General features: G+C 35.6%; 4 protein-coding genes across 4 annotated transcripts; 1 reads left to right on the top strand and 3 right to left on the bottom strand.

The window, feature by feature from the left end:
* Positions 1-821: 821 nt before the first annotated feature.
* Positions 822-5870, top strand: LOC108672589. Its single transcript, XM_018160290.2, has 5 exons — positions 822-1545; positions 2473-2594; positions 3084-3181; positions 4428-4532; positions 4947-5870. The coding sequence occupies exons 1-5, from the start codon at positions 1363-1365 to the stop codon at positions 5162-5164; spliced, it is 726 nt and encodes a 241-aa protein (XP_018015779.1). The 5' UTR covers positions 822-1362; the 3' UTR covers positions 5165-5870.
* Positions 5798-8058, bottom strand: LOC125177693 (mannose-binding protein C-like). Its single transcript, XM_047879921.1, has 4 exons — positions 7982-8058; positions 7606-7736; positions 7034-7130; positions 5798-6700 (listed from the first exon to the last, which is right to left on the bottom strand). Exons 1-4 carry the CDS (start codon positions 8037-8039, stop codon positions 6456-6458), a joined length of 531 nt encoding a protein of 176 aa, XP_047735877.1. The 5' UTR covers positions 8040-8058; the 3' UTR covers positions 5798-6455.
* A 4476-nt stretch (positions 8059-12534) lies between these two features.
* On the bottom strand, positions 12535-14799 carry LOC108672608 (transmembrane protein 18). The gene is made up of 3 exons (XM_018160312.2): positions 14444-14799; positions 13320-13586; positions 12535-13075 (listed from the first exon to the last, which is right to left on the bottom strand). The coding sequence occupies exons 1-3, from the start codon at positions 14525-14527 to the stop codon at positions 12971-12973; spliced, it is 456 nt and encodes a 151-aa protein (XP_018015801.1). The 5' UTR covers positions 14528-14799; the 3' UTR covers positions 12535-12970.
* A 3156-nt stretch (positions 14800-17955) lies between these two features.
* Positions 17956-20803, bottom strand: LOC108672559. Its single transcript, XM_018160257.1, has 4 exons — positions 20770-20803; positions 20085-20187; positions 19711-19801; positions 17956-18266 (listed from the first exon to the last, which is right to left on the bottom strand). Exons 1-4 carry the CDS (start codon positions 20775-20777, stop codon positions 17956-17958), a joined length of 513 nt encoding a protein of 170 aa, XP_018015746.1. The 5' UTR covers positions 20778-20803.
* Positions 20804-21377: the final 574 nt, after the last annotated feature.

The raw sequence follows: 21377 nt of genomic DNA, 5'->3' as shown, positions 1-21377 counted from the left end.
GTCAACCAACAAGTTTTTTAAAAGAGGATTAATGTTATTCTTGAGTCATAGAGATTTTGAGTTAATCTTCTGCGTTGGCCGTTGATCCCATCTTTTTATTTACAGCTTCTGAAAAGTTGTATTCTCTTGACCTGATTATGATTTCCTACAAAATTTTAGAGATTTAAAATCGTGTAATTTTATTTTTATTTTTTTTTTATTTCTTTGTAGTAGAAAATTTTGTAATTTTGAAGTAGAAAGTTTTAGCAATAAATTACAAAGAGATATACTTCTGATATTATTTTTTTGCCTTTGTGCGCATCTAATGAAATTATTCGGAGGAAATATTTTATTCTCGTATGAAAAATTCTCTAACTGATAAAACACATAACGAAAACATATCAATTAATAGCTTGTCAAAGAGCTCAGTATTTATACCGAACATAATAAGCTCCACTCAGTTTTCCCATCATCTCATACTTCGTGTGCACGTAACCAAAAAGAAAGCTGGAATTTTTATGATTACTGTTCATACGTTTGTGAGATCACGAGCTCTGCCAGATGAAGAAAAACAGAAACTATGCATGCGTGCTAAGTAGCAGCTCCTAGCAATTATGCCTCGCAGTCATGCTGAAAATTCTACAAAAAGTCGTTTGCTTCCCGCGTCTCACGGCTTCATAGAAAATATCAACGACAAAAAAAACATACACGGGCACAGTCTCTTTTTACTTCAGTCCGAAAGCGAGAGCAAAACTTGTTCGTAGACCGGACTCCTCGGTAAGAAACGAAGGGGAAACTCGTATACTTCAAACAAACGAGGCACGTTAGTGCTTACTGAGCCGCATTGCGGGAAGTACGAAACCGATGTTGGTGCCTGACAATAAAGGTGGAAGGTTTCAAAAAATATTCTATAAAACTATCAACCTTTGAGATATCTCAGCTTCTCCCTTCGCAAGAAAAATACATTAGTTTTACCGTTGAAAAAAATCATCGGTAATTAAGAGGGAAATTTTACTTTCGACTTCTATTGTGTTGAAGCTGTGAAGTGGAAATGTACCCTCGCTTTTAATTGTGTTCTTATATAAAGCACAGGTTGTAAAGTTGCTACAAGTATGCCCCGGTGACGTGAACAGAATGATAGATAATATTCGGTAATAAAGTCAATCTCAAAAGCCACTTTCTAAAAATAAACAAACAATACGGTAAATAGATTCCAGCACTTCATTTACCAATGCACTAGTGAACGAGGAAAATTTTCAATTTTTTGTGCATTTAGTTGCATAAACTTATTAGACATCTGGAAAATATTACTATTTTAATTTCGAGCTTTAAACAAATAACACTTCTATATCAAGAATAATTAGAATCAAACTTAATTTAACAATGAAGTTTCCACAACATTCCCCGTGTGAAAAGTTATCTCGCCCCTGGTCCACCACATCTGTCCTCCGCATCCTCGTCTCTCTTGCCACGCTCATGCCGGCAGTGGCTGCACAAATGTATGAGCGAGGCTCGTGTCCCACATACTATTCGAGCATCCTCTTCACACCAGAAGTTATGCTTGATGTAAGAGGCTCAAATAAAAGTGTTGTTGTTATGTCGGAGTAAATAATATAAATGGTCACTTGAGTCCTTGGAAAGCGCAAAGTGATTGCAGATTTTCGGGCGAGTTTGAGGATGAATTCTGAAACGATGATCAAGTGCTGGCTTTCATAGCATGTCCTTATTTAGAATTACTTTGAAGTCCAATTTTGTACCTAATTTGCCTGTTGACGGATGAGATATTCTATGCATTTCAGTAGCAGATTTATACACAGATAATCTATAAATTTATTTTTGCGAATAAATTCCTATTATACCAAAAAATTTCCAGTGTTGACTAAAACTCTTGATATTAGAGCTGATCTTTATCTAATGGTTAACGTTCCAATGTATATTAATTTATGAACATTTATCCACTCGGAACTAATAAACGAAAACCTCGTTAAATTCGGCTTTAGATAAGCTTATTCAATCTATTATGGATCAATTCCGCAAGGTTATTTTTCCAATGAACTTCGCATGAATCTATCTCCTTAAATGCACACAGATTAATTTACACCATTTATACTAGACCGTTACATTTGTCGAACAGTAACCGTAACGTTGCCCTAACACTGACCGTAACATTTCCAATACTTTGACCGACCGTAACTTATTGCCCCACAATGACCGTATAGCATTGCTCATAACATAACATAACATAGTGATCTCGGCGCTGAAGCGTAGGCCTGATGTGGCCTGTCGCCGATTCTTTTCCTTTTCNATTTAGAATTACTTTGAAGTCCAATTTTGTACCTAATTTGCCTGTTGACGGATGAGATATTCTATGCATTTCAGTAGCAGATTTATACACAGATAATCTATAAATGTATTTACAATGACCGTATAACATTGATCATGTATTCGTTCACCGTAAGACTGTCTCACGATGACCGTATCTCGCTATGCCAGCTCATCAGCAGAGGGGAACAGTACCTGGTGATGGCCGCCGGCACTCCTACAGACACGGACACATCCTGTCACGCCCTCAGCTTCCATAAGGAGCAGACCTACACCTACTCCTACAGGGACAGGTACGTACTGCTACTTCTACAGGGACAGGTGCGTGCTGCTACTCCTACAGGGACAGGTGCGTGCAGCTACTCCTACAGGAACAGGTGCGTAAGGCTACTCCTACAGGGACAGGTGCGTACAGCTACTCCTACTCATACTCCTACTGAGGATGTAATTTAATCATAGATGTGTTATAAAAATTTCTATATTTAAAGAGCACCCTATGATTGAATTCGCTTGATCTTTCTCCTCCCGTGTCAATAAATTGATGATTTAAAATAACTTTCCTCTGTTTTCATCCCTTATGAAACATGTATGCGATTTCGCTCCCATCCTAGTAAACACGCATGCAATTAATATAGCATTTTAATTAATTAATAAGCAGTTTGTTAATTTAACTAATGAATAAGTAATTAATTAATTAATAAGCAGTTATTCATCTTAAATTTATACAACGGGAATGTTGTTACTTAATGTTAATGACGCGCACGTCACACTGACACGTACAGACGAGGAGTCAAGAAGATACTGAGTGGCACGTACGTCGTCAACTTCCCCACGCAGACCTCCACAGGCAGCATCATCATCAACGACTTCCCTCATGATGGTCTGATGGTTCTACGGTCTATTATAGATCTTACGTCTATAATCTTGTTCTTTAATCGCATTTCCGATGATTCTACGGTCTATTCTAGGTCTCATATATATTATATTGTTCAAATATCACATGTCTGATGATTCTACGGTCTATTCTAGATCTCATATATATTATATTGTTCTGCTATCAAAACATCTATAACCTTGTTCTTTAATCACATGTCTGATGGCTCTACGGTCTATTCTAGATCTTACATCTATAATCTTGTTCTTTAATCACATGTCTGATGATTGAACGGTCTAGTCTAAATCTTACATCTGTAATCTTGCCTTTTAATCACATACCCGATGGTTCTATACGGTCTCTTCTAGATCTTACATCTATAATCTTGTTCTTTAATCGCATGTCTGATGGTTCTACGGTCTATTATAGATCTTACGTCTATAATCTTGTTTTTAATCACATGTCCGATGATTCTACGGTCTATTCTAGATCTTACATCTATAATCTTGTTCTTTAATCGCATGTCTGATGGTTCTACGGTCTATTCTAAATCTTACATCTATAATCTTGCTTTTTTTATCACGTGTCCGATGATTGAACGGTCTATTCTAACTCTNGTTGTTCTAACGCATTTCTCTGTAATGTGATTTTTTATCATACTACATTTTCATAGCTACAAACTCTAAATTGAAATTCACCTAATTATCATTCTAATATGTCCGAAATGAATCTACAGCAAATTCTTATGATCGCAAGGCATTTTAATTTCTACCGCTTGCAGTCTTCATTAATAATGACTTCATAATTAACCCATAAAATTAGCCACAAGTAAATGTGCCACCCAATTTAGCATTAAACATTCATATATACATATACATCATCATATATATTTGTATTGAAAGGTGGGTACAGTGTAAGCTTCCTATAGTGAAAATCGCATCACAGCGATCTAAGTTTTGGCAAGAATGAATTTAGTGTCTCTTAATACCTACTTTATCTATTAGATTATAAAATAATTGACTTTCATTTAACTTTTGCATGTTAATAAATATCACTGCATTGAAGATAAACAAATACAATAAAACATAAAGATAAAGATACAAGATAAACAATACAATAAAACTGGTGGCCACATAATATCAGAATTTCAAATTCAAAAGAAATGAGAATTTTAAACTTTTTTCTCTAGCGCTATCGAAGTGCTCAAGTTTAATGGCTGAACAGCCTTCCATTTTCTGAAATGTTTTTACAGTTTTAGGAGTGGACGACTCGGGCCCCGTAACTCTGCAGCCTGTGGCATATAGCAACGGCATCACCATGCTGGTCTCCTGCACCTCATACTACTTCTCCTACTCTCGTGAGTAGGAGACATTGTACTACTTCACCCACTCTCGTGAGTATATAGGAGACATTGTACTACTTCACCCACTCTCGTGAGTATATAGGAGACATTGTACTAATTAACCTACTCTCATGAGTATATAGAACACATTGTGCTACTTCACCTATACTCTCGTGAGTATGTAGGAGACATTTTACTACTTCACCTACACTCGCGAGTATGTAGTAGCTCGAAGTAATGAACATTCGATCAGAATGTCATTGTAAAAGCTTTCCCATTTATTATCACAGAATCGATCTAATCAATCCAATAATATTAATACCTACGTCACTATAACAGTGAAATAACAAGCTGAGTTATTATAAACTGGACCAAAAACTTGCCCAAAAGATGAAACACTTCCGTTTAAAGTGTAGCGGCTCGTTGCAGGCCGCTTCTTCGTCTTCCTGGACGACGAAGCCAACCTGAATTGGGTGAACCCTCGGGACATCGCAATGGACTTACGCAAAAACAAATACCTCCCTGAGGAGATGAATTATAAGTTAGTGGACCAATCCTGCGATGTCTGCAAGCGGACGACCGGATCCTGCGTGGATGACTCCATCGTGCAACCCATCAGAAGTCTCTTCAACTCCATAGATAACTAACTTTCATATTATTTCATGACATTATAGTGACATTTCATGACTTTCATATTGTTTCATGTGATTTATAAGCGACTCTGTCCCCGGCCACGTTGGAGAGTCGCTGGGATTTAGCCCCTAGTCTCTTGTTTAGACCCAAAACAAGGCAAATGACGAAAGGTATCGCTCGTATCGCAACTACGCTATGCTCGGTTTTAGATTTAGTGTATATTGATCAGTAGTTGCATGGCTGTTACATATCTAAAACACCACGACGGAAACTTCCCAACTAGTGAATTTAATTATGATTTAAAATCATAATTTATTATTATTAAAATATAAATTATTACAGAAAATACTAATTAAAATGAATAGGGACTGTGCGAATGATTGATAGTCACCCGTAAGAAGGGAAATGTAACATGTTACGACGATTACGTAATTAGTATACCAAACGAAATAAAGTTTAGCTCCTCAATATTCACTCCTCTCCGAGTATTGTAAAAGTATAATAATATATAAGACCTGTTTAATATAAATGAATTATAACAAAGCATCCATTAGTTTCTGACCAAATTTGCTCATGGCGGCATTGTTTAATGATTTTTTCAGTTCATTACAAATTGATATTTGAGAATTGTCTGTGAGGATAATTTATTCAATATTGCCCTTTACATTAAGAAGAAAAATTCACATCATTAGCTAACTAATATAAGTGTGTTATATACTTCTTGGTGTTTTACTGTGCTATATCACCAACAACCAACAATTTTGTTGCACTACGCAGTGCAATTTTCATTAAATGGCGTGAGAAACAATATACTTATACTAGCCGACCACTAACCTAGCTAAGACCGTTACATCAGAAATTCATTGGTAAGTGAAACAGCTTTAATGATTTACTACAATAAATGCCAAGATATGAGAGTATCTGGGCTGCCACGAAGTGGCCTTGTCCAGCACAGCCCCAGCTCTTGATATATATTTAACATGGTGCATATAAGTCTTTAAAGCTTCCTGCTGCAGCAAATTCTAATTTGTTTGAATCGCCCTTCCTCAAATTATAGCTAATGTAAGTATATTATAATAATAATTCCTCATATGTAGGCTAATAATTAGAACACATGCAGACATTTTGGTTACTTCTCAGGTACCTTCCGAGAAAATCAGAATGGTAGCTTTGTGACTAAACATGCAACCCTACTGTAAAAATTTACCGCTCTCATTCATTTGAAATGAGAGAACTTTCACTCAACCTTATCTTCACTGTGCACTGGCTCGATAAATTTTCGTGTGTTTCCTTCAATGACTTAGTTCAGTGGACAGGTCTGTAGCAGACGTAACTGCCATCAGGATCGGTAGTGTAGTTGCGAGGTGTAACGTCTTGTCCTTGGGCATCGCAGTTATTGGTGCCAGGACTTTGACAGAGCACAGGATAGCTGTTGTATCCGCACGGGGTATCCTTCCACTTGCCAGAAGTGGACATCAGCACGCAGTCTTCAAAGTAAACCAAGGTGAAGCCTTCCAGCAAGCCGAAATTGTTGTAGACTATTTTCTGACCTGTGTGATCGCGAAGGGGTAAGTAACGACTAACGACACAATGAAATTTGAAAACGAACACAAATCTGATCTTGGAAAGAGCAAATTAAGGAGCATGCTTACTACCTAAACTTATATACTAGTTCATGATTTTATCATATCATATCATAGATATGTCGGCTCTGAAGAATAGGCCTGATGTGGCCTGCCGCCATATCTTGTACTTTTCGTGACTTGTTCACAGGAGATCTGAATACTGGTCCTTTGACCGGATCTTCTAAACTGACAATAGTTTGAAAAGTAAGGATTATGAGTAAGGACTCGGCGGGTCACTCTAGCAGGTCTGCAACTTACCATTGGATTCAAGCCGAGTTTCAAAATTCCATTTGCGAACACCAACCCAAGTGTCGCCTATGATGAGGCTTCGAAAAACTTCGTTGGTTGCGGGACTCTTTGAAATTGTTAAAAAAAATTACCCATCAATTCCATATAAATACATTGCATGACTTAACTATATGTCAAAATGTACTGTAGAGAGACACAAATCTTGGGCTAAACATGAACTTGTCATCGTAGGTAAACGAAGAGATTTGAAGGAGATAAACCCAAATTAATGTCGATAAATATCGCGTACTATTTTATATCGATAAATTCTTTACAACCGGTATACGTGTCATATAGTGACGTTGCGATATTTTTAAGATGGAGAACTCTTTTCCAATAACGAATGGCGATGGACAAAGAAATTATTGATCATCATTAATACCGTTAACAAACTTTATTCATAACCAATGCAGAATGTGACTCTCTTCCATGAAGACGAACAATGAAATTGGTTATCAATAATCACCTTAATAAACTTCAGTAATTATCGAAACAGAATGCAACTGAAATTCACTATTCTCATTCCAAAATTTGAAACCGACCGTGGGTGCCGCGGGATAACCTTTAATGTCGGCGCAACGCTGGCGGGAGTCGCTGTAATTCCCTACTTGGTTCAGCAACTTATAGCGAGTGTTGCCAACCAGCGTGCTGCTCATCATCATGTTGTGGGGACCTGCAAAGTTTATTGAGAAAGACGGCATTTTTATGAGTTCAAGGAACAGCTTTCAACTCATTAGAAAAAGACGAGTTCGCATGTAAAATATCGTACTTTATGTGCATCTATAAATTGTTCAAAATCATTCTCGCTCTGAACCAATGCTTTGTTATTCACGTGGGAATTCAGTAAAGAACAACGAATTTTATAATACAAGTTATATAGAATATTATATAAGTTTTAAAAAGTTTGAGTGCAATCACCGTGTATGCGGCAAGAGTTGGAAGCTCTGGAGAAGCAGAATCCGGCACAGTCGTTCATGGCATGGCAAGCTGTCAAGCACAGCTCCTGCGTTACCAATAAGTGATAAATTGCGTTACCAATAAGTGATAAATAGAAATAAATACATCGATGACACGCAAGAACCTTAGTTACATAAAATAATGGGACATAATGTCGAACACATTTAAGAATTGAAAAAAATTCGAGTGCAAAATGGAAGATACCGGTGATCAGAAGCAACCAATGTTAGTTGAGCACTTTTTACATTTATGACCACATATCAGGATTCAGAAGCATGAAATTTTATATTTAATTTAACACGTAAATTTTATTGCAACAATTATTTTTTATTCTCAGTAATCAAATCTTAAGAAATTTGGGTTCGTTTACTTGTACTAAATACGTATGTTTGTGATAGTGTCAAGCATTAAAGCAGGTTTTATTCGAAAATGATTTCGTGCGAATTGAGAACGACCGTTGACTTCAATTTCTGTATGAAGATAATATAATAGAATAGAAGTGTCGGCGTTGAAGAAATAGGCCCATGCATGGCCTGTTACCGATTCTTGAACTTTTCATGACTTGATTCACAAGGGATAACTTATTGTAGTGCAAAAAACTTATTGTTACTTATTAATAACTTATTGTAGTGCAAAAAAGGAGTTTCATTTCTTGTAAACGCCTATGGAGGAGTTTAATTCTAGCGATTTTCTAGAGGCATACACTAGAATCAATGTTATTCTTGATTTTGACCGATTTTAGCCGCGACGTGCATCTGTAAAAGCAGATGAAATTGTACAATATTTACAATATTTATGCCAGTAACTTCCTTCGAAATGAATATGGTTATTAATTATTGAAAACCTGTCAAACTTAGACGTATCACACGTACATAATATCAGAGTTATTCAAAACAATTCAGTTTATTTTACCTTTCGACATTAATTTGAATGCTAAACACTTGTTGAGTTGAATAAATGAATTTCAATTAATGTATATAACGCTTTCTGTAGTGTAGGGAATTCTCATTAACAAATTAACATCGATGATTTCTCATCATTGTTACATTAATACATCTCATCATTAATTCTCATCGTTAACAGATTAACATCGATGATGATCAAAGAATGTATAGGCAATGGGTCAACCCATTGTCTTCTAATGGTACCAGGTTTCTTAGGAACGAAAAGGATTGGCAGCGATAAAAGTATGGGTAGACATCTGCCTAAGAAATAGTGTTGGAGACAACAGTGTGGTATTTCAGTTTTACCCTCTTAGGACGGTAGAGGTACTCGGTCCTGTAGTCGGAGCAGAACAGTGCTTTATTTCTCCGGAACAGCGCCGTCCACAGAGCAGCAGTTGAGGTCAATACGCATAACAACAGCAAAAGAGTAACTTGCTTCCTCATCTCAGGGATTATTCCGCAAATTTACGATTGATATATCCTAATAGTAAATTAGTAATGACCTTCGAATCACACAATCTATAATTTTTCTGCAAATTTGCAACTCGTGTATCTTAATAGAAATGACCTTTGAATCACGCAACGTAGAATTTTTCTGCAAATTTGCAATTCATGTATCCTAATAGTTAATGATCTTTGAATCACGCAATCTAGAATTTTTCTGCAAATTTGCAATTGATATATCCTAATAGTAATGTCCTTTGAATTGCACTATTCTGAATCTGGCTAAGCTGCTACGTTTTTTTCAACAATTCGAATGAACGCAACCTAGTACTGAAGGCTTGCGACGGTATATGGCACACACACCTGAGAAGTCTCGCTGCTTATCAACCTCGCCAGGTAATTAATGACAGGTCACGACCTCATGATTATACCCAACATAATTATTGTCATCGGTGAACAACTGCACACAATTAGGTAGTCGAAGCAGTATGTATCGACAAGACAAATGCAGCAGCCCAGGCGTTAATGTTATCATTTCTTAGCCATTTTTAAAATTAAAATATCACGTTCAGACTCCCGATAATATCTACAGCCTAATACAGTATTGTAAATTCAAGTTCTTTATCTGCTGCCGTATGTCATAATAGTAAATAAACTTTTTCGCAATTGTTGTAAACATGAATATGCATTGTACTGTGCACGCAACCTTCCATCTAATCTAATGAGACACGAACGAATAGTTCGCACCGTCGCATTGAACTCGGCATACACCGTATAAAAAAACTCGAAATTCAGAAATATTCTTACGTCTTTTCAAACGATGGTCAGATATTGGAACCTAGAAAGAAATTGTAGGTAGTTTCTTGCCATTATGTATATAAGAACATTCATCTGGCATAGATACATTCGATGTAGACGCTCAATTGTCAAGGTTGTGCTCACGAAACACATGATGCAATTAGAGATAATCTTGAATGTTTTACATGATTATAAATCAGAAGCTGTGAGCTTATGGCCTTGTGTCATGAGCGCTTTAATTTACCAGTGCCAGGTTGTTATGAAGCAACGAGTTTAATATGCTTGCGGGCTGATAAATCGTGAGAGATAAAAGCAGTCAACGCTAATGTGAAGAACACATTGGATCACAGATCACACGGACTCCAATTAAGCAGTGTGCACATGTGATAATTAAGCAGTGTAAACAATTATCATTTCTCAGCGACAACGTGGACAATATTTAGCATGGGAATACTGCCAACGTTGAGTCTCATCACGACGAGGGGTGAGATTTGTTTCAATTAAATTAGTTTATGATATAAATGATTCGTGCCGTCGGAAGATCGATCTAGATTTCGTTCTACAGAATCTGAGTGCGTGCGTGACAGTGTAATTCATGATGAATCGTTACTCTACAGTTCATACAGTGATTCATTCCATGGCGACATAAAAAAAAGTTTTTTTTATCAGCAGTGAAGCAGTCAAACCAAACATATCGACTTAACAAATTAGAAGTGTGACCAATATGCTATGCGAACGCATTGTAAAGCTAAATAATTATTGATTGTTGTTCTTTCTGTAAGATAGACATCAAATTAGGTGCAATTATTAATCACAAAAACCTCATGAAGCCTAGATAGTGCCCAAGGTTTCACCATGTCGCACCCTCAACACGCAAGTCATGTGACAGCGATATCGTTCTCATTCCTCTTTAAATAAATAGAGAACTTCATGTAAAATACTCTTGCACCCAAATCAAAAGGTCACCAAATATTCTGCCTGTAAATTCAGGTAAAATTACAAATATGAATATGGAGACAGGTAGGAACTGTTGGATGGAAGAAGTTGCAATTTTCTAACCTGAAATTCTGTGCTCGAGTGGCCGCGAATACCCTCGACGATATTACTCGAGGAAACACGGTTTGTGATCACAAGAATATTTAAAATGATTTGATACACAAGAAGTGTGCATATACAAGATATTTTTCTAAACACGGGTGGTTAACTAACGCCCAGAGAATTCATTGATTTAAATTTTAAGGGTCAAACAATATTCTTCAAATGACGTTGGTTGATCAAAATGCAGGTTTAATAAAGTAATTTTAAATTATTAACGACGTTGGGAATGTAGCATCATTCATTTTCAAGTTAAATGGAAGCACTGAGTTTTATACGAAGCATCGTTTCGTGAGCGCGGTGCTCGTAATGGTGACTGAATGGCTCCTGGAGATATACCATTTAAATGCTGTGAACGGCATACAGCAAGCACACGCTCTAACTACTATCGACATCATCTTATTTGAATGCCGTTTCGTATTTGAAGGATTAGTATACAAGATTCCTAGATGTTTCTATCAAGGTCGAGAAAATTCTTCTCGACTCGTACGAATATGTTTGACCAACGTTTCCAATTGCCGTTAGGGATGTTAGTGACTACAAGGGATATTCAAGTAGTAATTGAATTAAGTCTCTCGATCGTCAAACCCTATACTACTACCTTGTCATTCCTTAGTTGCTATACAACAAAAGTTTTATGATTTAATTGAAGAAAGTTAAGCATTTTAGTATTCGCTAATTACAATTTATTGCTCCGAAGCTTCAGCGCTTGTAGCTGGTATACGGAGAGTACCTATAAAATTCCCTCAATACGTATTTTGGAGAAATTATTTCATTATGAAAACATCGACGTCTTGCTACTGCACAAAAAACAATGATGCACTCCGCTGACCATTTTTCGCAGAGGAGAGAGATTACTTCCAAAACCCGCCGGTGGCTGAGATCTAGTTTCTTACACTCAAAAAGTTTGTTGCGTGGAACCCTCATCACGCTATTTCTTCGACTCATCTGTGAAACAATCGGAAGTTTCGTGTGCGCAGTGCTTGCCGTGATGTGGCTGAAAGGCTCCTGGAGATATACCATTTCAATACTGTGCACGGCATACACCACGCTATCTTTATTACACATCGCAACTACGATCAACATCATCGTTTCGTATTTAAAGGACAACCAGCACAGAAACTGGTTAACTTCTTTCATCGCGCTGTAAGGTTTCCAAGCGCCGCTGATTGCGATTTTGTTCTACTTGCTGCTCAGCAACTCAACGTACGTCGTTTGGAAAATGATAACGTCTTGTAGTGCAATTTTAATTGTGTACGTTTCATTCTAAATCTATCATGGGATGGTGGTGACAAGTTACTTTTGCTAATGCTCCGAAGATTCATTAGAAAACTCTCGGGAAGGCGAAAGATCCGACTACAAAATGGGTTTTGTGTTATAAAATTTCTCTCCGCAAAACTAGACCAGAAAGTCGACCATAAAAACGAAAAAGTAAAGACGTACGTGAGTTAACTCTAATCGTCCGTTTGTAAGTAATGAGTATCCCATCAATCCTGACAATAACTTGAATTTGTGGGTTGAACTACTGACATAGACTACCGCATTTGCTATAACTATATCATACCAATTTTGCAACTTCAGGCACAATTGTGGGGACAAATAAATTATTTCTTAAAAAAATTGTAACAGCATTACAGTGAAGAAGAAATGATAATGTAGACCTTTTTTATCATTGATCCTTTTTGTTTTTGCTTGTACTGCATTCAGCATGACCTATGAGTTCCTTCCTCTTGAGAGAAATGAGAAGATGAGCTGACTGGTAGACCCAGAGAATCTGAAAATAGAAAAATTCAAGACAATAAGAAACTTTTTTCAGAATATCATTTCAAATCTTTGTCTAAATAAGCTGTCAATGTAAAATGAAACTCAAATTTCAATGGTGACAAAAATTAGAAAATGAAGCAGAAAATAATTACAGACTGAAGTTCAGGGGTTTACATTAATTTGAAATTCTTAATGACAGAATCAAGTTTTATCATAACATTAATTATAAAGCAAGGAGCACCTGGATTTCTTACCATGATGAATAGACTTATGCAGATCAAAGGCAAGGAAAATACTAGGCTGATGAACATCCCAGATGAATCAAAGTATTGCTGTCTGCTGAACTTGTTCCAGTTCTGTGCTCCATACTTGTTAATTGTTTCAGCATTATAAACAACACTAAGAATGAGCAGGAACAGCCCCACTAGTACATAGAAGAAGTGTCTCAGCAGCAGAATAGTGACTATCAAGATGATGTACGAGGCAAGTGTTGCCTGCAACCAGCCCTCGCTCCAGTCAATCTGTAAATAAATTCAAACAGAAGTTCTATCAATTAAATTAAGGCTATTTGTATATGTTGACATTTTCAGTTACTTGCTGTTTCATTAGCATATCTATATAATTTTGCAAGATTACTCTGAATACATTAAGCCTATATTTCTTATGCAGATAATAAAATGATTATACTAAGTCTCAAGTTATAAAACAGAGTTGTTAGGGTTATAGTATCCATTATAATTTATAACTAGATACCATGAAATCATTAACATTAATCATTTACCCTGAATAAAATTTAGAAACATCATTTCTAAATGTTTATTGCTTGCCTTGACATAATTTATGATCTTTTATTGTAGCTTTAAAATATTTTATGAAAAATACCATGAAAATGCAATAGCCATTCAACATGAAAAATCCCTACTTGTCTGTGTATTTAAAATTTCAATACAGTTCTTACCCAATCCATGGCAAAAATTCATTCAATGGTTAAATGATTCAGCAACAAAGTGACAAACCACAGATTTTACATAATCTATTAATTTTTTGATTTCATCTTCTTATTGGACTCAAAAATTAACTTGAGAAAGTCAGGAAGTCTCTGCTTTCAGCATTCATCATTCAGCAATAAGTCAATAACTCATGTCCAGGAGGCAGTTATCATATCAACTATGTGTGGGTGACACCGTGACAGTGACATTAGATAGGAATTAGTTTTGCTCATTGAAAATTTTATATAAAATATTACTGAAAAATATTTATTATCTAGCAGACTAGCAGGACTAGCACAGGCAGTAAACTAGCAAAAATAATAAGAAACCAAGAAGGTTATTCTTGCGAGGCCGTGTGAAAGACCTTAATGAGCTAATATCTTACTCACACTCATCAAAAATGACCAAATTCCTGTAATCTGATCTGTAGCCACAAAGGAAGAAGAATCTAAAAATATGTCATCATGATCCATTTTGTCAGCATAGGCCTAGGTACGTACGTAAACTAGCTAGAACAAGTGTATTTTAATTTTCAGGAATAGTTTCTCAGTTCTTTAGTATACACAATCAGTTAAAGTTTAATGTTGAAAATAAATATTACATCTTTAAAATTCAAGTAGGCATATTATCTCTCTAAATATTGAGAACTTAACGGGATGACAGCGTGGCAAATTGTCAACCAATCATTTGTCAAAATACAGTCTGGGGCTCTGCGTCTGAGCCTCTGAACTTTGGAACGTCACGTTCCGTTGGCGGAAAACTGATTGAGATGCACTTTTTTAAGGAAACAATTTCATGTAACGAAAAATCTTTATCTCATACGAAAACGCTGGTTATCCAAAAATTTTGCGTAGATTAATTATTCTGCTTTAATATTTGGATTGAGGCTCAGTAAGTAACATTTACTCATTGAGATGAATTTATATGAGATCAAACCAAAAATAATCAGTAAGTACATACTTCTCAACACAAATAATAGTTTTCTCAGCCATAAATATCTTATAATTTTAAAACTTTGACTAAGCAGCAATTCATGAATCATGAAGTTAAAAAGCATAAAGCGGATTTAATCGCGATAATCTCCAATTTCCGATGTTTTTGTTGACATTTCGATCGGTCAGAGTCAGAGTGGGATCGTGAACGAAAACCTCAAGCTTGATTTTAATTATCAATTAAAGTATGATGTTGCTATCAAATGGATATACAAAGTTACCAATATATTTTCTGCTCTTTTGTGCATCGGCTGTTATTCGATTAGCCGAAGGATGGATGGTAGCATACAGCACAGAATTGGATCAAGATCGCCTTCAGTACATTGAGGAACGATTAATAACGTTTCAACAAATATGGCTTGAGACTTTTCTTTGGGGTTTTATCAGCCTTTTTTTGGTTCATGTTCTAGCAACAATTATTGCCTTCGCTACTCTAAGAAAACATCCCTTTGGCAGGTAAGTCTGCACTATCTACTGAACTTGTTGGGATAAAATGCTTTACAAATTACAAACAAGAAAAAATTTCTTTCTGAAGCAGTGATTAAAGCTTGTTGCTCATTTCTGAAGCCACAATATTCAATACTTTCTACCAAATTTGTATAAAATGAAGGATCATTGTACTTATTTGGATTGCTTCTGAAGTCATCTAAAAAAATTATACCTAATAAAATAAAGCAATAACATTTTGATAGAAAGTTTGATATAAATTGTAATCTGTCTATGATATGCTTGTCATAAATATCTATTTAAAAAAATATTCATACCTATGTGCAGTAATAAATATATTTATTAAATATTATTACTGTTTATTAGGATTTTTGAAAAAAAACTTGATTAATCTTGTATTTATTATTTAATGTTTCTAACCTAAGTCTATATGGTATATTTGTTTTATCTACAAATCTATCTTTATGTACATTTAACATTATATCTTGAATTTGCCTAATTCAATTTCCATTTTTGTAATTTTTCCAACTTGCAGGAAAATTTTTTAGTTTTAGCAACTGCACTGTTGGAAAAAATTATATCTAGACTTGGTAATATTATATATATTGTTGCTGCATATTGCATGTAAAAGTATATATAATGTACTGTATTTTCTTTATATGCATAAGTTTGACTGGTCTTAGAAAAATTAATGTAATTAAACAATAATAATTTCTTGTACTAACTTCTTAAGTCAATTTATTTGGTAAGATAGTTTTGCATGTAGAAAAAGCAGCTGTTTATTAAATTTGGAACAAAGACGAATAGTTACTAAAGTAGGTAGGTTTATTACTATGTGTTATGCAAGATTGTATCATTCAATTCATAAAAATTAAATAATCTTTTAATATGATGACTTACATTTAAAGGAAGGCACTTTAATAAAGAGAGATATTAGCAATTATTCCATAAATTCATTTGCATTGAGCAATCTTGACTGTATTTTTTTTTTTTTTTTTTTAATTTAATTTTTATTTGTACGTTATTATTGTATATTCATATCGATTGTTCAAAATAGAATGTGTTCTAGTCATGAAAAGGCGTAATTCTATTTATTCACTGAAACTCTCCTTCTAAATCGGATATGAGCTAATAATTCTTTCAACTCCGAAATAATAAGTACTTAAAGCATTTATTTCAATATAATGACGACTTAAAAGAATTTGCTATGTAGTAGTTTCTAGCTATGTAGTCCAGCAGCTATCTCAATCAATCGTCAGTTATGGAAAGATCGGGTTCCAAAGGCCGGATCCCTTGTGAATCAAGTCACAAAAAATACATGAAGCTAGAATTTTTTCGATTTTGAAACAATAAAAAAGAAAAAAGTCCCCACAATTATGTCGCGAAGCCATGAGAGGTGAAGCCCATCTTAATTCTCCATAGGCTGACACTGTAAACTTAAAAAATATAATCACGTCACCACATTGCTCCACACATTAAATTTATTTTTCAATCAAAACTATCAAAAATTCACTTCGTTGGATGAGTCACGAGTGTTAACTCCAAGCTAACACATCGAAGTCTAATTTCGCGGTTTGGATAAATAACCACAATCCGACAATTTTTTTTATATCTAACGTCTGTTTATTGAAAAAAAAAACAGGGGAACAAGAACAACTTGCAATGTTTAATGCTTCTTTAACTTGAAAATGAATGTTTGTTGCATTCGAAACGTCGTTAATAAATAAGAATTACTTCCTAAAACTTGCCTTTTGATCTACCGTCCATCTGCAGAAAAGTTCCATTCACTGATAATAGAAATCAACGAATGCTCTGGTCATCGATCGCACGTGTGTAAACAAGTAAATCCTGCCATTTAATATTAATTATTGAAAAAAATATATCTATGAGCAGCAAGATAGTTCGGCAGATGGTTTATGTTTAGTTTGGTCTTGAAAAGTTAGTCTTTGAGTTGTCAGTATTTACTGATTACACGACTGCTACCGTGCACGGGCGAAAACATGCGCTTTGCTGTGAAGACGACGTACGTCTTCGGTGTGGGCGACGCGCAAATAAAAAATCTTTCGTGCGTTTTCTGGGGAAACTTGTTTCTAAAAATTTGTGCACCGTACAGATTCAACCGAATTGGCTTTTGTTGAAATTTGTTTTACATCATATAGATTCAAGTTGTGCATAAATTCCTATTAAGTCGTTTTGGGCTTCAAGCCGTCGTTACTTATAAATAATCATCCTGCATGGGTGCAAAAATCTACGCAGATAATGTACGTGCTGGTTTTAATCATTTATGAAATGTACGTGCTGGTTTATTTATACATGATTAAAAACTAGTGTGCTCATATAATTCAGGATACAGAACATGTGAGCTCTAATAAATGTTAACAAATTAAATAGCGTTACCTTTAATGATAGGAAAGCTTCATAATCACGTGCTGCATTCAAAGTTCCTTTAGTCGTAAGTTACATCATTTAATTAAAACCAAATCATGCCCACAGACTACAACGAAAAGCTTTCTTTCAACGCCCAACACACAAACAGAACTCGCAAAATTTTGAATATATAATTGAACTTTGTACTGAGTGTTGGGCTGACCGAACGTTGGGTGGTTAAATGAAGCCGGGGCGTGCAGTGAGATAGTGGGCTCACTCTCCCTCCTCTGTCGCCGGCCAGGCAGATGACCGACACCTAAGTCAACTCTGCGCGTGGACGCGTGTCCAACTTTGGAGTGCTGGTCCAAATGGTCTGTTGCTTCGACGCCTTCCACGATTGTTTTCTCTTTACGATACCAGGTACCGAGCGGGGAAGTTTGCAGTTAACCATTTGTCTATTAACTGTAACTCTAAATATCCCTTTGCAGTTCATAACTTCTAGATGCGGATAAAACCGAAGGTGTCCGAGCAGGGAAATTTGTAATTAACCATTTGTCTATTGACTCTAAATAACCCTTTGCATTCCTAACCTCTAGATGCGAAGTAAACCGAGGATGGTTTTCTTTTCCGTAAACAAAGGGTTAACCCTTCGTCCGTAGGAAACTCCAGTTGGAAGGATATTAAGCTAAAAGAATATAAGAAATTATTTATCCAACATGCGGTACGTTAGTCATTGGGTTAAGTTTTGTTAGGATTAAACCTGGAACGCATAACTGTCAATTGTGGTTGGTGAAGTGAAGAAAATTCCAGTTTTAATGTTCGAATATTTTTCTTGATTATTATTAAATAAAGTTGAAACAGTTGGAAAATAGGCATGCTAAGGTACTTATTATAGCGTAATTGCTTTTGGAAAATAGTTTACAAATGTATGAAATAACATATTAGTGAATAATATACGGGACAAGGTATTGAAGGTAAGAACATTCAAACATGATGAATCCCTGACTTAATTTTCTTTTGAGAACGACTTTTCTTGTCCTGCAAGAAACGCTTAAAGGAAACCCCTTCAGTTGGGGAGCCACATTAATGTGCTGCTGAAAGTGCTAAAGACCGAAATCTTTCGTTGAGCCTTCGATTGTAGTACATAGACGTTTTTATCCTATTTCTTTCATTTCAAAACATTTTATTAAATATTTTAATATACCACGTGCCCTCCAAGTTCTGATTGCACCAGACGTCACGATAATTTCTTCTTAGAATGATAATAACAGTAAAAATTGCTTGCCGGTCAACGAAACGAGATCCGTACCAGGATCCGCAGCTCAACGGTCACGCTTTTTCACTAAGCAAAACTCTCATCTCAACCTTTGGAACTTCAGGTACAACAACTTCAACCTGCGTAACTTTAGATACAATAACTTCAACCTGTGGAACTCCAAGTACAACAACTTCAACATGTGGAACTTCAAGTACAACAACTTCAACCTGTGGAACTCCAAGTACAACAACTTCAACCTGTGTAACTTCTAGCTCAAGAACTTCAACCTGTGGAACTCCAAGTACAACTTCGACCTGTGGAACTTCACGTACAACAACTTCAACCTGTGTAACTTCAGGTGTGATAACTTCAACCTTTGGAACTTAAGGTATGATAACTTCAATCTGTAGAACTTCACGTACAACAACTTCAACCTGTGGAACTTCAGGTATGATAACTTGAACCTGAGCAACTTCAAGGACAATAACTTCAACCTATGGAACTCCAGGTATGATAACTTCAACCTTTGAAACTTCAGGTATGATAACTTGAACCTGTGCAACTTCAAGGACAACATACAAAAGAAGCTCACCTGCCAGACGGCCTGTAGAGTGCGAGTGATGGCCGATGGCCTGACCAGTTTCATCTCTGATGAGACGCATCACTTGCGGGTGCAGCAACGGCTAAACACGTTAAAAAGTTATTAAGTAACAAGAATTTTTTAGAGGAAGACTTGAAAAAAGAAGACGAACATTTCAAAATCGTAATCATTTGTTTCTATAATTACGTCATAATTCACAAAGAAATAATATATCGCTCAAAATAACTTTCATCCATTAATCTCATACGATGTTACTTCTTCGGAAATTTACACTTATTATCCTTCACGAAAAAGTTTTTCAAAACTGTTGTATTGAGGCATTGAGCAAACAAAGAAATGTTAAACTAAACTAACTAAAACCTTGCCTTGTGGAAGCGGTCAGCCGCCACGTCAGGGTGGTTGGGGTCAGGTGGCAGGGACACGGTCGACAGACATGCCTCCATCTGCCCGTCTCTCGTATCACTTATCCTATGCAGCCAAATTAAATACATTCAATTTAATTTAATTTACTTGCCCACAGAAGATCTAAAACCAGGTCTTTTGACCGGATCTTTTCAGGATTGACGATAGTTTGAAATAGCTACTAGACTTGTTCCGGGTAATCGATATTCGATATTAAGCTACTTCTAATTGCGTTGCGCTTTCAGAGCAAAAAGTCTACAATTAAAATTTACTCCTAGTCTTAATTTCAAAATAAGAAAACATCCACCCAGCACATACGAATAGAGTTTTTTCCTGTGTAACTCGAGTGTTAATGCCTTAATTTGTACGTATTCACTTAGTCACCCTTAGAAGTATACCTTGTACCTCGTCTTTATTAGAGAGTATATATAAAGTTTTTATTCGAATATGACTCGTTTCTTCATTCCCAGGTTAATTTGTACGTGTTCGCTTAGTCACAGTCACCCCTAGAAGTATACCTTGCACCTCGTCTTTATTAGATAGTATATATGAAGTCTTTATTCTAGTATGACTATTTTCTTTATTCTCAGGTTAATTTACCTATTCACTTAGTCACAGTCACCCCTAGAAATATACGGTGTTCAGTACCTCGTCATGAGAGGAATAGCTCCCGGGTACTCGTCGTCTAAAAATTCATTTGCATTGAGCAATCTTGACTGTATTTTTTTTTTTTTTTTTTTTTGCTGTCATCAGGCCTGAAGTCTATCATAGAAAAGTATAGCAAAAATTGTACAGATAAATTTTAAAGCCCAAGGATTGTATATTCTTTGCTTTGGACTAACTTTTTTTCCTAGCTTTGCAGCCTCAAAGCTTGCAACTGGCAATATTTTTCATGTTTCATTGATTAGATAAAAAGTAAAAAAATCACATATAATTGACCATTGTGCTATTACAGTGAAAGGGATGATGCAGGCATTGATGAATCCGAGAAAGGATAAAAATTAGAGAATTCAGCATGATTTGCATAGTTTTTGGATTTCAAAAAAAAATAATGACTGTTCCTTATTCAACTTTAGAGTGCAACAAATATATACTTAAAGGATAGCAATATAAAGAATAATCTGTGTCTTATTCAAGCCTTGGGCCTCTAAAAATTAATCAGTACAACTGTAAACAATGTTTTTTCCTAGTTTGATTCAGATATATTGCCAAAAATTATTCATTGCTATGCTCAAATACATTTCCACAATATTCAT

The sequence above is a fragment of the Hyalella azteca genome, unplaced genomic scaffold, assembly GCF_000764305.2.
Source record: "Hyalella azteca isolate HAZT.00-mixed unplaced genomic scaffold, Hazt_2.0.2 contig429, whole genome shotgun sequence".
Classification (NCBI taxonomy): domain Eukaryota; kingdom Metazoa; phylum Arthropoda; class Malacostraca; order Amphipoda; family Hyalellidae; genus Hyalella; species Hyalella azteca.
The sequence above is the reverse complement of the archived record's forward strand: the minus strand, read 5'-3'. Positions and strand labels throughout refer to the sequence as shown.

Coding starts and splice junctions, on each gene's coding strand:
- LOC108672589 (XM_018160290.2), top strand. CDS start 1,363: ATGAAGTTTCCACAACATTCCCCGTGTGAAAAGTTATCTCGCCCCTGG. Junction 1,546..2,472: donor CACCAGAAGTTATGCTTGAT/GTAAGAGGCTCA, acceptor TCGCTATGCCAG/CTCATCAGCAGAGGGGAACA. Junction 4,533..4,946: donor ATACTACTTCTCCTACTCTC/GTGAGTAGGAGA, acceptor GGCTCGTTGCAG/GCCGCTTCTTCGTCTTCCTG.
- LOC125177693 (XM_047879921.1), bottom strand. CDS start 8,039: ATGAACGACTGTGCCGGATTCTGCTTCTCCAGAGCTTCCAACTCTTGC. Junction 7,737..7,981: donor CAACTCTTGCCGCATACACG/GTGATTGCACTC, acceptor TAAACTTTGCAG/GTCCCCACAACATGATGATG. Junction 7,131..7,605: donor GTTATCCCGCGGCACCCACG/GTCGGTTTCAAA, acceptor ACAATTTCAAAG/AGTCCCGCAACCAACGAAGT.
- LOC108672608 (XM_018160312.2), bottom strand. CDS start 14,527: ATGGATCATGATGACATATTTTTAGATTCTTCTTCCTTTGTGGCTACA. Junction 13,587..14,443: donor TTTGGTCATTTTTGATGAGT/GTGAGTAAGATA, acceptor ATTTATTTACAG/ATTGACTGGAGCGAGGGCTG. Junction 13,076..13,319: donor GCATAAGTCTATTCATCATG/GTAAGAAATCCA, acceptor TTCTATTTTCAG/ATTCTCTGGGTCTACCAGTC.
- LOC108672559 (XM_018160257.1), bottom strand. Junction 19,802..20,084: donor CGGCTGACCGCTTCCACAAG/GCAAGGTTTTAG, acceptor TAACGTGTTTAG/CCGTTGCTGCACCCGCAAGT. Junction 18,267..19,710: donor CTCTACAGGCCGTCTGGCAG/GTGAGCTTCTTT, acceptor GGTATCGTAAAG/AGAAAACAATCGTGGAAGGC.